General features: G+C 33.9%; 1 protein-coding gene and 1 long non-coding RNA gene across 2 annotated transcripts; one reads left to right on the forward strand and one right to left on the reverse strand.

Annotated features, from left to right (window-relative positions):
* Positions 1 to 249: 249 nt before the first annotated feature.
* On the forward strand, positions 250 to 3942 carry LOC120355458. Its single transcript, XR_005573526.1, has 3 exons — positions 250 to 540; positions 1533 to 1679; positions 3402 to 3942. It is a non-coding gene; the product is annotated as an uncharacterized LOC120355458 (long non-coding RNA).
* Positions 3943 to 5008: 1066 nt separating this feature from the next.
* On the reverse strand, positions 5009 to 11715 carry LOC120355459 (ESF1 homolog). The gene is given in 6 exon segments (XM_039443846.1): positions 5009 to 5299; positions 6853 to 6969; positions 8672 to 8871; positions 9435 to 9502; positions 9504 to 10198; positions 11696 to 11715. Coding segments are annotated over 6 exon segments (1374 nt in total). The 5' UTR covers positions 11699 to 11715.
* Positions 11716 to 16962: the final 5247 nt, after the last annotated feature.

Below are 16962 nucleotides of genomic sequence, written 5' to 3' on the forward strand. Positions count from 1 at the left end.
TTTATTCCATTAAAATTATTACTAAATAAGTGTTTTTTTTCACGTGGTGAATACGAATGCTTTTCAAAGAGGAACTATATATATAGGTGACTATGGTAGGTAGTGAAATTTGAGAAACGGGAAGTCCAACAGTTTGGAACGTTGTCTCTGTCTCTCTATTATGCCACACTGAATCACTCTCTCTCTCTCTCTCACACACACCCCCCCAAACTTTCTATTCCCCACAACGGTATCGAACCACCATTTTCTCTTTTTGAATTCAACGATTCTGGTGCTGGTATTCGTTCGTCTCCAGTTCATTTGCCTCTTCACAACGTTTAGAAGTAGCATCGCGCTTATTTCGAGATTGATTTCTGAGATTGTGATAAAATTGGCAGATAGATTCAGATAAATAGATAGGCTTAGTAATAGATTTTTGAGTTACTAGGTTTGATAAATAGGGAATTGATTAATAGAGAGTAGATTAGGTAGTTCATTGAGTTTCTGTCAGTTATTGTATCTGTTGTGTTTCTGTGGTGACTGCGTCTGTTCACTGTTCAGGTGAGTGAGAATTTATTACAATAATACTTTCATATATCTTGTTATTATAATAAATCCATTTATTTGATTAAAAATTGAGAAAAAAATTGATTGTACAATTTTCAATTTTTATGACTTCAGATCCTGAAAGATTTGAACTAGAAAATTTACGAAAGATTTTATTCTCAAGCTATTTCTATCAACAAAAACAACAAGAAAAAAGCTCATAGGCTTCTCAGATTGCGAATCAGTCTTAATCTATTTTTTGAGAACGAAAAATAGGTTAACTTTTATCTCATCGTTATTCTCCTATTTTTGAATGCCTTTTGAATGAATGATGTTGAATACAGTTGCATATACTGTATTCCATTTTCAACATGTAGGAACCTAGGTAGTTTATTTTCGAGAAATGTTTTCATTGTCAAATTACAAAAACACCAGAGCAGCAATAATAATAATTTTTTTAATAACCGTGAAACCTATCTTGGAATGGAGGACAGGATCTATTTCACAATTATTTGCAATAAATCTAATTTACAATTATTTAATACAGTTGCATATTCAATTTTAAACAGCTAATTGATTTTAGTGGAAATTTCACATTGAAAACACCAGTATAGCAGTAATAATCATTATTTGATAACCGTAACCGTAAGGTGTACTAATGAAGAATGAAAGTGAAGTACCGTATACTGTATTCATATGCATTTCAATAAATATATTTTTGTTTTACAAGGACCTGTAATTAGCAAAATAAATAACTCACAGGAGTTAAAAATCCTTCCTCTCCCAACAATGAAATTATATTAATAGAAAGGTGAGCAAGGATTAAATAATGTTATATTCAGCTTCACAATTAATGTCGTTAGGTATTGATAAGTTCTCATAATAAACTAAATTTTCATGTCATAATTCAATAAATAAATGAATATGGGATGAATTAAGTCTTCTGAACCTCCTGAATAGGAATTTCTGTAATCTAAAATCCTCATACATGACTTTTTCTCTTGTAGGTGGACTTCCTACATGAACTTGTGGGAGGGAATGTGGAGACGCCGCTCGTCCAGCTGACAATGAATGAAGTGCCACCAACTTCTGCAGGGAAGGCGGGAAAGGGAAGAGGTCCCTAAACAGCCTTCTGAGAATCAAAATTTTGGAGAGTAAGTGTCCTTATAAGTGTTTTATTCTTCAAGTTATTATTTTATTCTCCAAGTCTTTTTAGTGTTTATAGTTGGCGTAACATATAAGATTGGGATTGGGCCCTTCATCCAAGAAATAGCAGCGTTGTCAGATTGTGTGAAATTATAACTTCTTCTAATGCAAACACATGCGACTAAATGAAGAAAATTAAAAGCCCTGCTTCAGAAAACTCAAGCAGTGTTGCAAAACTGCATATTTCTATGGTAATCCAACTGACTGCTGCTCGAATACCTGATTCTAATATGCCTGAATCGTTCAAAAAACAACCTTTAACATACAATGCTTCACACCTACAAAGCTTTCCTTACTTTGAAACTCCTGAGAGGCCAAACAATGATCTACCGACTATTTTTGAGAATTGGGAAAATAATATCAATAATTTTTTGAACAACTTTTTCGCTTTCAACACCCACTTATCTTCTAAAACAAAAATGTTTCCAGATCGTCAAACGTTTGATGACGATTTGAACCCACAAATGTTTTCTGCTCGAGTTGACTCGACATTGATAAGCACATTCATGGATTAAAACAAAGTTATATCGGTCGTATATGAAAAAATAAAAAGCAATAGAAAGCACGAATTCTCCTTGTCATTTTGATATAAATAACTTTACTCCTTTTAGTTCATCCCATGATTGTGATGAGAGAACTTCTCTCAGAAAAGTGATATTTGAAAGGAAAAAAATGCAATTTTGAAAGAAAAACATATTCATGCAATTTTTCAATTTTATAAAAATACAGTATTATTTCCCTTGAATCCTTTCACGTGGAGAAATATAGCAATATAGTTTGCTTAATGGACATCAGAAGCCTTCTTATGTGTCCATTGAATGTTGAACTTTTGTTTGGCTAAGTTGGTCGAATCCACTACCATACTTCAGCCAACTCTCATAAGATTTACATTGAATGATTTGCAAATCATAAAGTAATTTATGGTACCGGTATATAGGTTACAAAAATGTGTTTTACCATGCTTGTTGACTCTTTATGGAGTAGCCCACTCCCACACTAATGTTGATCTCTGTTGTAATGTTCATTTTCAGTTAATTGCCGGTATTCCATAAAGAGTCAACAAGCATGGTAAAACACATTTTTGTGTGTAATAATAAACAAGGCAGTCATTTAAACTTAAATATTCTTATAAAATATTCTTATTAGTGTAACTTTTATAAACATACTATATACTTATGTGCCTTACTATACAATTATTTCCAACATTTTATAACATGAGTTCAAAAAGGCTGCTTTTTAAACGCAAAAAGTTTTATACCACGATTATTGGCACTTTATAAAGTATACCCACACAAATATTGTTAATCTGTGTTGTAATGTTCATTTTCAATTCATTCAGTGTAACTTATAAGATTAACTTATTTTTTTAAACCCTTTCCTTTAGGTTAAGCCACAGGATGCGTTTGGTAAAAACGGTTCATGAAGGTACACTTTTTGCTCTTGGCAAAACAACATGTTCACATTAACGGTAGCCTACTCAAAACAAAAATGCAGACCTGTGGTACCTGCACACCATAAATTACATAATATAAATTAGGTACTGATGATATTTTGCGGTAGCCACACAACAATTATTATAAAAACCCTCCATTTTCATACATGTTAATATGAATGTGCGCGACTCAATGAACGCTCTGTATAGTATAACACATTGTAAAATTCTGTTTCAGAAGTTGTTGCTGCGTCTCTGGAGATTTCACCAGCAAGCTGTTTGAAACCAGGGTGTAAGAGTGGCTCTGGCAGTACGATTCTTCCCGCTAGGTCGCGCGCTTGTCGGTTCAGCCATCTTGCAGCCATACCAATGAGCTGTTGGCGTGTATTTTGAATGCGAATTTCAAATTCTATCTGTATTTTTTCTGATTCTTGAATGAAAAAAACGAGAACTTTGAATGAGAATTTTCAACTTCAATTGGATTATTAATTTTTAAATGAATTAAGGTTGTTATTAATAACAGCATCACACACACAAACATTTGATGGATTTCAGCCATCATTTTACCCATAATCAACCACTTCTCATATTCAATAGTAACTGTAGGAAAAGTTTAATGTGAAATATGTGAGCAAAGTTCCTCTGCTGCACTCAAGAAGCCATTCCGCCCTCGCCTACGGCTCGGGCGTAAACGTTTCTTTCGGTGCAGCAAACTGTCACTTTGCACACCAGTTGCACAAATAACTAATGAGATATTAAAATAAAATTAATTGTTAGATTATTTTTTTGCCATTCATACATTTTAAAATGATTTGCTAGATGCCACATACTAACAAAGAAGGAAAGACCCACGAGCTCAAGTGCAAGCATTAAATAAAAATGTTGAAAGTAAATTTAAGAAAAATTTTGTCAAGGCTCGACAATGTAACATACCAGAACAGAAAACTGTAGCCCACAAACGTGAGTGTTGATTTTACACTTCACAGTTTCTTAAAGTCGGTCAATGAAAAGAAGATGGATCAACAACAAAATAAAAATAATAATATTGTGTACTTGGAAAATTATGTACAAATATAATTTCAAGTAATACGGAGAACAAAAACATTCACTTTGAAAAACAAGTTTGCCAATTTTCGCTGTGACAGCGGAATCATTTATCGAAGCATGATCAAATATACATGTTTGTCAGACATTTGCTGAGCGTGTAGCTAGCTTTAAAAGTACGTAGAACATACAAAAAGTGATAAATCCACAGTATTTTGTATTTTCTAGGAAATTATTGTGTTTTTATTTTATCATGGAACAATTCTACATCTTCCTCGTCAATCAAGTAGACTATTATCTAGAGCTAACTCGATTGAAAAAAAATCATAATACAATTCACAACCAGATTATCATAAACTTATAGTGAGGTCCACGTTATAATGACAGTATTTTATCAACTTTGGTTATGCTAACATTGTCTGTTATTTGACAAAGCCGGTGGTACTGTCCTTTTCCAGGTCCACAACGATGCCAATTACGTTTTTGTGAACAATCGGAGAAGCCTCCTTTTCGAGAAAGCTTTCTCTGATTGAATGACAAAGACTGAGAAATTGTCTTTCTCTGATTGGTTCTCGTGACATTTAACCATGATAAAACTTAATAGGCATTATTTGTGCTACCGGAAATTAGCATTATAACTTCGTAATTATGACAACTTAATACAATGACAGCTATATGATGATATGATATCGCAATGTATAGTACACAAGCTCGGTCAAGACATTTGAACATAGCCAAGCCGGGTACGCTTTACAAAGAGTGCACTGGAATTATCGATAGTATTTATTGACATAGAAATCATTATGTTCCAGTGCACTCGTGAATCTCTCGAAAATATTGACAAAACCCTGGTGAAACCGGGCATACAAGATAAAATGCATTGATTTGCACTACCTCATCGAACGAGACGTCATCAGGCACAAATCTGAGGCGGGTTACACTGCTCTCGTATTCGAGTCCGTCGCACTCTTCATACAACGTGGCAGCCGTGTCCAGCGAGTCACACACAACTATTGCATAGAAGTACTTCAATCTCAGCAGCTGGTACTTTCTCAGCTGCTCCATCTGGTACTTGTCACCTTCCTCGTCATCCTGCCAACAATTTATTCATTATTAAAACTTATAAAAACATAAGATAATAGCTGAACTACACCAACAGTTTCATATTTCAAATTCAAAATTCACGAACTACCTTTATATTGATTCAGGGGGTGGAAAGTATTTTTTCAAAAATCTTTCTCTCCATCACTTGGTCCTATCGTTTTTGCTTCCAAGCTCAAGCTAGTTTCCCAGACTAGATAATTAAAAATAGATATATCATGGTTCCCAGCCGTCGGGAAATGTAGATAATATGATAATCTCGCCAATTTAACCTTTCTGACGTGACATAAAGTGTGATTAGGAGTAAAACAGCAAAATATTGGGTTTTAACGAAATGAAGATTATCTATGCAGCTCTCACACTTGCCCACGACCTTAAAAGCAACGTGATTATTGACCAAATTTGTTTTACCAACTTTTTAATCTACCAATAGGAGACCAGGTTAAGAAGTTATTAGTGAGGTGAAACCACAGGAGACCACAGTACGTTTCGGATGACACTTTGCTAGGAGCAGCACAAGAGAAAAGACGTGTCTCAATCTCTCAATCGCCTTTTTAAAATAGAATAGGAAAACGTTTATTGAATTACCCCAAACAAACCTTAAAGAAGCTGTTTAACAAGGCACCATATACAAAACATGCAAATTCAGATATTTTGCTGTTTTACTCCTTTATGTCACGCCAGGAAGGTTAAATTGGTGGGATTATTCTATTATTTACATACCCCGATGGCTGGGAGCTATGATCTATTTTTTAAATGATCTAGTCTGGGAAACTAGCTTGGGCCTGGATGTTATGGCATAACAAATGAATGGCCGTTCAACCAGGAAAAGAGAGAAACCGGTTTCGCTAACTCGCTTATAATGGTACTCGCTTACCTGCCTATGACATATATTAAATCTTCTATTATAACTTGGAAAAAGATTTGATAAAAAAATGTGCTGCGCACAGTTTTCAAAGTAAAATTTTGGCCAAAATAAGATTTTTAAATTACTAAACATGTCATTTAAAGCTCTACAAACATGAAAAATTTGACATATTTTCTTATGTGGGAGTGTTTTCTTAAAAGTAATAAAGAATGATACTACACGATGAAACGAGGATAAATAAAACAAAGAATTGGAGAGAGGAATAATTACTGTTGAGGAGAATACTGATCTGAGGAAATAAAAATAGAATTCTACAATACACAAAATATATAAAGAACTAAACTGGACAAAGTCTAGTTTATCCTGTTGCATATCCATACTTTTTCACCATTAAAATTAAACTTGAATTTTGAAAAACACTCAGTTTTAACTGGGTTTATTACTCAGTAATCAGTTTATTACTCAATGGACTCAGTTTATTGGATGACCAACAACAGGTCGAAACGATCGTCACTACCAATGTAAGTGCATTTTCACTCCTTAGTGTTTTTTTTTTTTTAATTCAAGTCTAGTTCATCATTAGGTCTTTGCCCTCCTGTCGACTTGTGTTAAATAAATTTAATCAGTTTACATTATTGGTGAGCGTTCAGGAATGCACAGAATGAATAAACTTTACCTCTTCTCTGTCCTCAAGATCGATTTCAGTTTCCACTTTTTTCTGTTCAACTATCTCGATCGGGGCTCTAACCTCTTCTTCTTCCATTCTTTTTCGACCAAATTCTGATACGAAGATCTGAAAACAAATTTCAGTAATAAAATCATAATTGAACACATAATTTATGAAAGAAATGTATTTAAACAAAACCAATTATTTTATACTTGACAATTTATGGGAAGATGGCCAGTTCTTCAAAAGTACGCCCCTATGTTGGTACTAGCCTCATGTATTTTGGTCCAGTATGATGTTCACAGTCACTTTTATTCGATTTGCAGGCATGCAGGGATATTTCAATAATGAAAATAAAATAATAGATACTTTATAGTTTCTTAATCCGTATAATTTGAAAAACTTTCGCAAAAATAATGAACGCCAGTGCATCCTCAACAATAACAAAGCATCAAAATGAATGTTTTAATTTTAAGCGGTTTGCATAACAATTGAAACCAAATATTGGTTCCTATCAGGGCTGGTTTCATTTATTATCATTTGATATTTTAATAAGTTCAAGAATGAGAAATTAAGCAATCATGCTGGTGACGCGATCTTAATTAGTTTTTTAGCACTGGGTTGAGCATCTGATTTCCAATTCAAACAATAAGCTATTATGTTTTTATTAAATAAGTATCTCAAAGGTCTAGCATTTAGTTCTGACCCGCAGCCCCTCAAACGGTGAAAGTTAATAATCTGTAGTAGGGACATATTTCCACTCTCACACATAATTCTTTCTCTCTGCATACAGACGAACATCAACCCAATGGGCAATGGAACTGCTCTCAAACAGTATATAGTACAGTTATGCTGTAAAACAACTACCGAGTTCCTTACTCCCACCACAAAAATACTAGAGGTTGGTCTCATGTAGTGGGAGGCCAGGGGTCACAGCTAAATCCTAGAACTAGACTTTTATAAATGTTATTCTCATCCATAATCTATAATATTATAAAGAAAAGAATTGGCTTATACATGTACGGGATAGGAAAGACACTAATGACGCATCAGCACGTCTAAACTACTGAACTGATTAACTTGAAATTTTGAATTTATAGATTCTTAATTTACCGAGGATGGTTATAGACATATTTTTATTTTTATTAATGAATTAATTTTAACTGCAACATATATTTTTGATACAAAGTTTACGTGAGATAAAAGCCCAAACGAATACATTTTCTATTGTAAATTTATCATCACAGATTTAATATCAGCATAGAACTATAAAACTAAATTCAATCTACTAGAGCTTTTGACAAACCCTTGCGGAGCACTGGTAACACCTGCTCGTTATCAAATAAAAACAAAATATGTTGTCTATTCTACACTACTGAGATGGATTATCGATACAAGACCTAGGTATATCCTTGTTTAGGATACAAGACCATAGAACCATTTCAGAGGAATAGACAACATGTTGTATTTCTATTTCATTATGGAACAATATTCTACAATATCGCTGTTCGCTATTCTCAAGGTTTAAAACGATAGAACTCAAATGAATAGAACCATTGGAAAATCGATGTTAGGTTCTGGTAGAAGACGCGTGACTGTTTAAATCAAGTGGTGCTTTGCGCTGCATAGAGTTAATTTCTTATTTGTTTTTAAGCTTCCTACAGACTCTGTAGTAATAATAATGATTAATTCTAATATCCAATGAGACTCTATAATGAATATTGAATATCTTATTGAATACACTCAATGAATATAGAAAGCTACTTGAAACTTTCAACAGAGTATAGGAATTGTCAAAATCTAGTGATATAAGCATTTGATGACTCACGGAGACTGACTCGATGACTCCACCGGAAGGCAAGAACGAAGAGCACAACACCATGAGGTCGACAGCTCGAATTCTGTCCCAGTCCATGTTGCAAATAGCCAGTCTCTTGGTGGCCGAATCCGTTCTATCGGCATCTTTGTCTAGCTCGCCCCAATCGTGTTCTAAATCGTCTTCTTCCTCTGCAGAAAGTTCTGAAACATCGTGTCAAAGTATGGATAGTAAGTACAGTTCTCATATACAAATAACATCACATCAAAACACTGAATAGGGGTTCAAAATATGTAGGCACTAGAATGTTTCGTGTAAGATCGTATACTGAGATTTTCTGTTTTGAGAAAATCATAAACAATATCAATTTCATTTTCTAAAAATTGTGATCATTTTTTAAAATTATAAATGAAAATTAACTAATTCCTTGTTCAAGTTGAATCCCTTGTTTGATTAGATTCTTTGTCAAAGTAAAATCTTCTCTTGGTTTTGTCTTTTTCAATAATTTATCATTTTATTCTTTTAATATTCATTTCCCGTTATTTATAAAATCAAGAACATCACATTACATCTGGGCTGTTTTAATCTAAATTAGTGATTAATACTTTTTTGAGCACATGCTTTCTCATTCCTCCCGAGATATTCTCATTAAAAAAAATCAATCTATCTTTGTTTCTATTAATATATTTTGTAACAGAGGTGGAAACCTTTCAGGGCGAGTATTGTTTTAAACATAAAGTAAATTAGAAATGGAACATAAAGATAAATAGCTCACCTTCACTGGAATCATCCGAAGAACTGCTATCTGATAAGACACCCATTCCTCTCGCATAATCAACTGATATTAATTTCTTGAGGGAGTTTTCTCTTTTGACTAACTTTTTTCAATGCTTCCTCTTTCATTTCTTGTGGGATATCATCTTCGCTTTCATCAGTTTCTTCGTCACTTTCGTCATCCTCTTTTTCCCCCGTATCGTCCTCTTCTTCATCATCATCATCATCATCATCATCATCATCATCATCATCATCATCATCATCATCATTGGTCTCCTCTTGGATTTCATTTCTAACTTTAGAACTCTTCTTTGTTTTCAATTTATTCTTTTGGTGTTTCACATTATCCACCTCAAAACCCTTAACTTTTTCCAAATTCTTTTTACTTTTCACCAAAACTGTCCTATTCTTTCCCAAATCAGACTTCGCTTTTGACGTTTTCTTTGCATCCACTTTACCTTTCCTCCGCTCTCCCAATGAGCTATCAGATGCAAAATCTCTGTCTTCATTTTCACTTTCGTCATCACTGTCACTATCTTCCTCATCAGAGAGCGCATAAAATTTGCCATAATTCTCAACGGAAGACTGATTGACAGGCTTCCCCCTCTTGTCAACAGTGTACTTGACTTGGAAGTTTTTATCGTTGAACATATGCTGAAATCTATTGTCGATCTTCACCTTTCTCTGGAAAGCGGGTTGTTTCTTGAATTTCGGATCGGACATGATATGCCCAAACCTTGGGTCGTTGAATGCTTCATCCATTGTCTGAAAGAAATTTGAAATAGGTTATTGTAGAATCATCCAAGAATTTTAGATCCAAAAACCAGAGTGAAATCAAGATAACTACAATAAAACCTCAACTTCAGCGTAAATTTTGAGGCAAGAGCAAAAAATTCAGATTGTGCAAGGTGAAATGGCATTCAATTATTTATTACGCCTATCCTTATCAGACCAGCGAGCAGTTCCAACAGGAAAATCTATGACAAAATAAAACACATTAACTTTTGTTTAATAATTGATTCATTTGCTTCATTTGTTTCCTACTTAAGGCTGGCTTCACCAACTAACAGCTATGAGCTTCAAAATCACTCCCCATTGGTGCAGAATCACATAAAACCGTAGTTTTTCTATAGGCTAATCATATATTTTTTGATACTAAATTAATTACCATGTGGTTCAAACATCTCTTGGAAGTGGAAGTATTTTTCCATTAAATCAGCATTCTTCTCATTACAACTCATGTATCAGTCCAAAGCTGAACTCATAGTGGAGAACGGATGCGTTCACGTACGATACTCTGTTGCTTGTCATTTTAGTAATCAAAATAGCAATTATTCAAAACTACAAATCGTATCGTACTCACCCATTAAATATAACGCAACTCTTTAAATAATAATAATACGTGTTTTACGTAGCCCCATTTAATTTTATCTTCATATTTATATTAAATGTTTTTTTTGTACATTATTTTTCCAATTTGGAATGGTTTCTATTTTGACTGCTAAAGTGACGTACGGTACACGTCAACGTATCCACTGTGAGAACGGCTCAAGGCTTACATGGTTATAAACCTCAGCAAAAATAAAATAATTTCATTTACGTCTTCTAGAAGCTTGCTGCTGTTGTCAGGCTCTTCTGATTCCACTTCTGCCTCATATAATCTGGATCATAGAGAAATCATCATTGTCGTCCAATTAATCACTATTATTGTCCTGAAGTAATAGAACAGTTTATCTGGTTTTCAATAGACAAAAAAAAATAACATAGTGTTAAAATAAACGTTTATATTCTTATTTACAACTGAATCAGGACGTTTAGTAGCCAGTGAAGCCCAACCGTCGCAACAAAGAAAAATAGAATTATTGCTCTGTTTTCAGACATCAAATGCAAGAAAAGGTTTACAATAATGATAGCTACATTCACACTGGCAAGAAAATACCTTGTAACCGGCTTCAGAATAGATATCACGTAAAATAATTTAGCTAAGGTTTATTTGAGTTAAATACATAAAAAAAACTGAGGCAAGTTGTAGACTTAAGGTAAATAATGAAATCTTCAACTAGGTACCCCATATCATGCTGGCTAACCCTTAGTGATAATACTCAGGTATTATAACAAGAATCTTAAGTAAATTTAAAATTCAAATCAAAACTAACAAATAATAAGGATGATGATATGCTAGCAAAACGCACGTTGACTATGAGGTTAAAAAACGTTTTAACTTTATGTTACTAAATCTTAATCTTAAAAAAATATATATACCATTAACACAATTATGATGATACAATATTATGCTATACTTACATTGGAAATTTGTCAAAAAAGAATTAAAGAATTAATATTTATTGTTACAAGAAATAACAAGAATGAGAAAAAAGAAAATCACACAGTATTTGAGCAGGTTTGAGACTTGAGTTTGAGGTTATGTTTATTAAATCAAGGACAGAAGGCACGAAGTCTATAGAGAGGTAACAACTGGATTTCTGATATTGATATACTAACGCTACCTACAATAATGTTCATAACCAAGCGGAAGAAATTGGAACTACAGAAGGGAAAATAATTTGAAATTTAACCTCATTCAGTGAATTCAGTCATAATTTTTTATAAATAGGAATAAAATGAATAAATAGTATTAACAATTTTGAAAAAATATTGGGGAAGGAGCAGCAGGTACAGGTAAAAATTGTTGCTTCTCCAAACGTTTATGGACAGGTCCAAGACGTGAGTTAGATTTTGAATTAAAATTTATTCAACTTAAGTTTAATAATTTTCAATTAGTCTGTAATATTTGGCTTAATATACTTGAATATATTACATTCCCTGTTCAATTTTCTTTTAAGGCTACTGATTATTAAATACAATAAAATTAACTATCAAGTTACTTTATACTTGAATTCTTCGTCTTTGACCGGGAGAACCGGATAGACTGTGTCAGGGAGTTCAGGGGGTCAGCCCTCAAAAGTACCCTTTATTTTATTGCAACAGAACTTTAAAAAAAAGTTTCAACTCTTCAAGAGACATTTTGTGATTTCTTTTACATTTATTATTTTTTTATTTAATAATTTTCATTGTGTTTTAATAATATTATTATCTATAATTGAATTATAGAATGGGTGAAAGTACAACCAAATAATAACCGACTATACAAGTTAATATTGAAATTTTGTTAATAATTAATATTATTAATGTGTGATGAAGATTAATTTTCTTCTACTGGTTTTTGTAATGTAGGTGAAGTGTGTTTTAGGAAACTGTAAAAAAATCACTACAGATTAACTTCACTTGCGTAGCAAAGGGGGGTTTTCAGTTTATAACCGCTTTCCAAGATCCTAAAAAAGCAGCCCAAAAATTCATGATCCAAGATGCACTATGTAAAATGACCTAAGAAATATTTGTTATCAACAATATTGTTGCATGCTGAAGGTAGAATACTTCAAACTCACGTAAAAACAGTCACAATAAAAAAAAAAATGCATGGTTGCCTGTAAAGTCGGTATACGGGCAAAAGTTTTACGTGACAACGACTTTGAGTGGTAAAATAATTTTAATGTGAATATTCATTCGTATAGTAGGAAGAAGGATGAAATAATAACTCACAATGAGAGTGAGTGAGAGGCACGCATCCCTTCCACTCGGGCATGGTTAGCCCGCGCCCACCTAAGAGCGAGAGAGACAACCATTGACTTGACATTTTGAATTAGTGGCGCAGTCGCAGGAGATTGCTTGCGGCGCCTGCGCAGGTTGACTGCTCAGTTTCACTCTCTCTCCAGGTGAATGCCTTCGGCTGCTGCGGCGCGTTGCTCGCCACTGCTCCTATTCGTGCTCTTTCCAGACGACCGTGAACCGAAACGAACGCTCTCACTCGCTCTCATTGTGAGCGCATAACGTGGGAACGTAACGCAGTTTCTTGAAGTGTCTCCCGGCAAACCAATTTATTAGACGTTGTCACGTCAAAAAACAAGCAAAACAATTGCCTACATGATAGGGCATGCTACAGAGAAGAGACAAGATATATGCCTCAATAGGTACTTATTATAGCTGTCACTATAAAATATGAAGGGCGAAAACAGTTTGGTGTGAAAGAGTGGAAAACTGAGAGAGATGAGAGAGAAAAAAATGGTAAGGAGTCCATTCATAACTTAATACTCATAGGTACCGTATTGAAAGTAGACTAATGTAATGAAAAATAAAATATACAATGACAACAGGGAGTATTGGGCTAAATGAATGTTCAGTGACTGGACTTCCAAAATACAACTTCAGTACACTACACCCCCCCTCCACAAACAATGGTTATGCATGATCAAGTGTTTAGGTAAGAAAAAAATCTGGAAAGAGCAATAGGAACACTCAACACTGAACGCTTGCACTTGATGATTGGTCACAACGCGTTTCAATGGCATTTTTCAAATTTGTTTTTCGGCTCATGCATTATCTTACGTGCACTTGCACATACGCATTCAGTGTGAATGTGATAACACCCTTAATAGGCGAACGCACACAGCAATAGACAGACGAAGAAAGATTCAATAACGTGAGCAGACAAACGGAAGTCTGTGAGCTTTGGAGCCTTCGAGCACCTGGGAAGGGATTTCTTCTCTGAGCATTTGCCTTTACACTGATAATTTGAAACAATTTTTATCAAACTGATGGTGATGGAGGTCTAGCAAGTGCGAGCATCCATCTAAATGAAGGTTAACCAACAATCATCATTATTACACAATAATTATTTGAAGAAATTCTGAAACGCTATGGCACATTATTCTTTTACAATAACGCAGGCACTATATATAATGTTCTTTCAAAATTTGATCGATCACCTATGTATGTAATAACCTAGTTACAATATTTATTACAAATTTAATTAAATTTGAATTAAAATTTTCATCTGTGGCTTCAAACTTACCATGTCTGCTTTTTGACCAGATACAGTTTTTTGCCCTATTCCAATATTTGTAATCCTGAATAGGACCACAAACAGTTTACATAATACTGATTGGAAATAAAATGAATCGGAAAATGAATCTCTCATTCGAGAGAATGAGATAGACGGAATGGATTGACATGAATGAATGCAAATTGCAAAGTTACATCTAAATTCTTTATTCAAAGAAACTATTTCAACAGACAAATAATACACTCTTACCATTATTCAATTTTGGAATTGTTCAACTTGCTATATTATTTCAATAATTCACACTATTATAAAAATCACAGTACTCTTCATGTTCTTGTAAATAATGGTAAAAGCTTTACCATTGTAAATAATGGTCAACATTATCTGAATTCAACAGTCGTGAAAAACTACTATACATGTAATTGAAAAAGACCTTCAAACCCCAGTTTTAATCAATAAAACGTCAGGGTAAAAATCGTAAACTAAAAAATTATGCTATGATAACTACTAACTTAGATAATATATTTAGAATTACTTTTTAAAAATCTATATAAATCAAAACAACAATCAATAAATTAATAACGGTTACGTTTTACAAAGTAAACTCAAAAAGCAATAATAATTATAGTTTTTAATAATTTCAATGTTAACCTGCCACAAATAATGTGACAATTTAACGAAAGAATTGAACTTTAAAATCTCTCAGTTTACATTATTGAATCAGAGCATACTCATAAATTATTGTTATGATAGGGGTTCTCAAACTGACAAATTAAGTCTAGAGCATCCTTACAATACACCAGTATTCCTTCATTCATTTATTTATTCTTCAAAAAACAAATTTACAGTATAGAATACAACACTTTCACAAAACTTGTCTAACCTAATCCTTATATGACAATTTACAAGACACATTGAGAAGAGAAAATCCCTGCAAAGGTTTAACCTGAGCGCAGGAATGAGTCGCTATAAATAACATAATAACAATATCGAGGGAAACAGGATGTTGAAAAACTACTCTATGAAATGAAAGAAATTAATATTAAATATACAGACAGTTAAAGTTAATTGCAATAATTCGTGAAAATAGAAATGTACAAAATATAAATTACAAATATTGAACAGCAGCACAACTCATGATTATAAAATGATGATAATCATAGCATATCATTGAAAATAAGAGGGAAAGGTATTCACTACAAAAGAATACATTATTCAATAGTTACAAAAAAGTTTGATATTTGTTATTTCTAAAGGTTATTATAACTTTGGAAGGAGAAAATCTTTGATCAATACAGAAAGTATAGGATCTATAGTAAATGAATTTTACTTGTATCAAAATAGTTTTTCATTGAGCTTGAATGCTACAATACATTTATCCAATTCATGCCTAGTTGTACTGTTTAATCTGAAATTGACAAAATCAAAAGGTATATGATTCAGTAGTCTTTTAGCTACAAAGACAAACTGCCTACAGCACACGTCCAACACTGTACGATCATTCTGAAAAGTAATGCTAGATGGTCTCAAATCATACATAGTCTCTCGAAGTCTGAAGTTATTTTTGTTTTTTATTATATATAAGAGAAGACTCTTTGTATATAATTGTCTGACAGTTAATACTTCGAACTCATTGAAAAGATCACTGCTGGGGTAACGTCTTGGTTTGGAAGTAATTGATTTGATTAAAAATTTTTGTATGGTGAATAATTTATTGAGATGGATGTTTCTGGCTCCTCCCCAGGCTATTATACCATATTGCAGTACTGATTGGGCATAAGCAAAATAAACTAGACGAGAAATATCTTTATTCTTTAGCATACCAATATTGTGAAATTTAAAAATTAGATACCTCAATCTTGGTTACGTCCAAATACCTCTCTTGGTTATGTCGAGTGAGTAAACGTGTGTCAGTTCTGCTCCGTCTTCTAACAGATATTTCGTAGGGTTATACAGTTCAATTCACTCCAAATTATACATCTAGTTATTCAGTTTCTCGAGCTAAATTCAATAGTGAAATTATAATTTTGATTAACTCACACTGTTTTTATTTATCTTGAAGAAACATTCCTAATTCTTCAGTTCACCTTCTCGCCTAGCCTATAAAAGTGTAAATCCACCTAACGGTACACGATGGTTCGACCGAACAGAGGCACTCCGAGGAATGAGGTCAATGCTCCGAATTATTCGACAGCAAATCGAAGAGTCTGTCCACAGTGCTGTATCAATGGCTGTGAAATCTATTTTCGAGGAACTTCAGGCATTGAAGGAGGAGAACAAACAGCTGCACGATAGAATTCGTGAGCTGGAGGTGTCTTGTCACCTGAAGGTCGACGACCTCGAGCAATATGGGCGCCGACATTCTATACGTATTTTTGGGATCCCGGAGAGCGACAAAGAAGACACGGACCTGCTGGCGCTCGATGTCTTTAACAAGAAGCTGAACGTGCCCGTGACTCTGGCGGATGTCAACCGCTCGCATCGCGTTGGAAGGCGTCAACCACCTCAACAAGGGCAAGCGAAACCTAAGGACCGACCCATCATAGTTCGACTCTGCAGCTACCGGACCAGGAAGATGATCTTCGACGCTAAGAAGAAGCTGAAGGGTTCCGGCGTCACCATTCGCGAG

This window comes from Nilaparvata lugens, unplaced genomic scaffold (genome assembly GCF_014356525.2).
Source record: "Nilaparvata lugens isolate BPH unplaced genomic scaffold, ASM1435652v1 scaffold1848, whole genome shotgun sequence".
NCBI classification, from domain to species: Eukaryota; Metazoa; Arthropoda; class Insecta; order Hemiptera; family Delphacidae; genus Nilaparvata; species Nilaparvata lugens.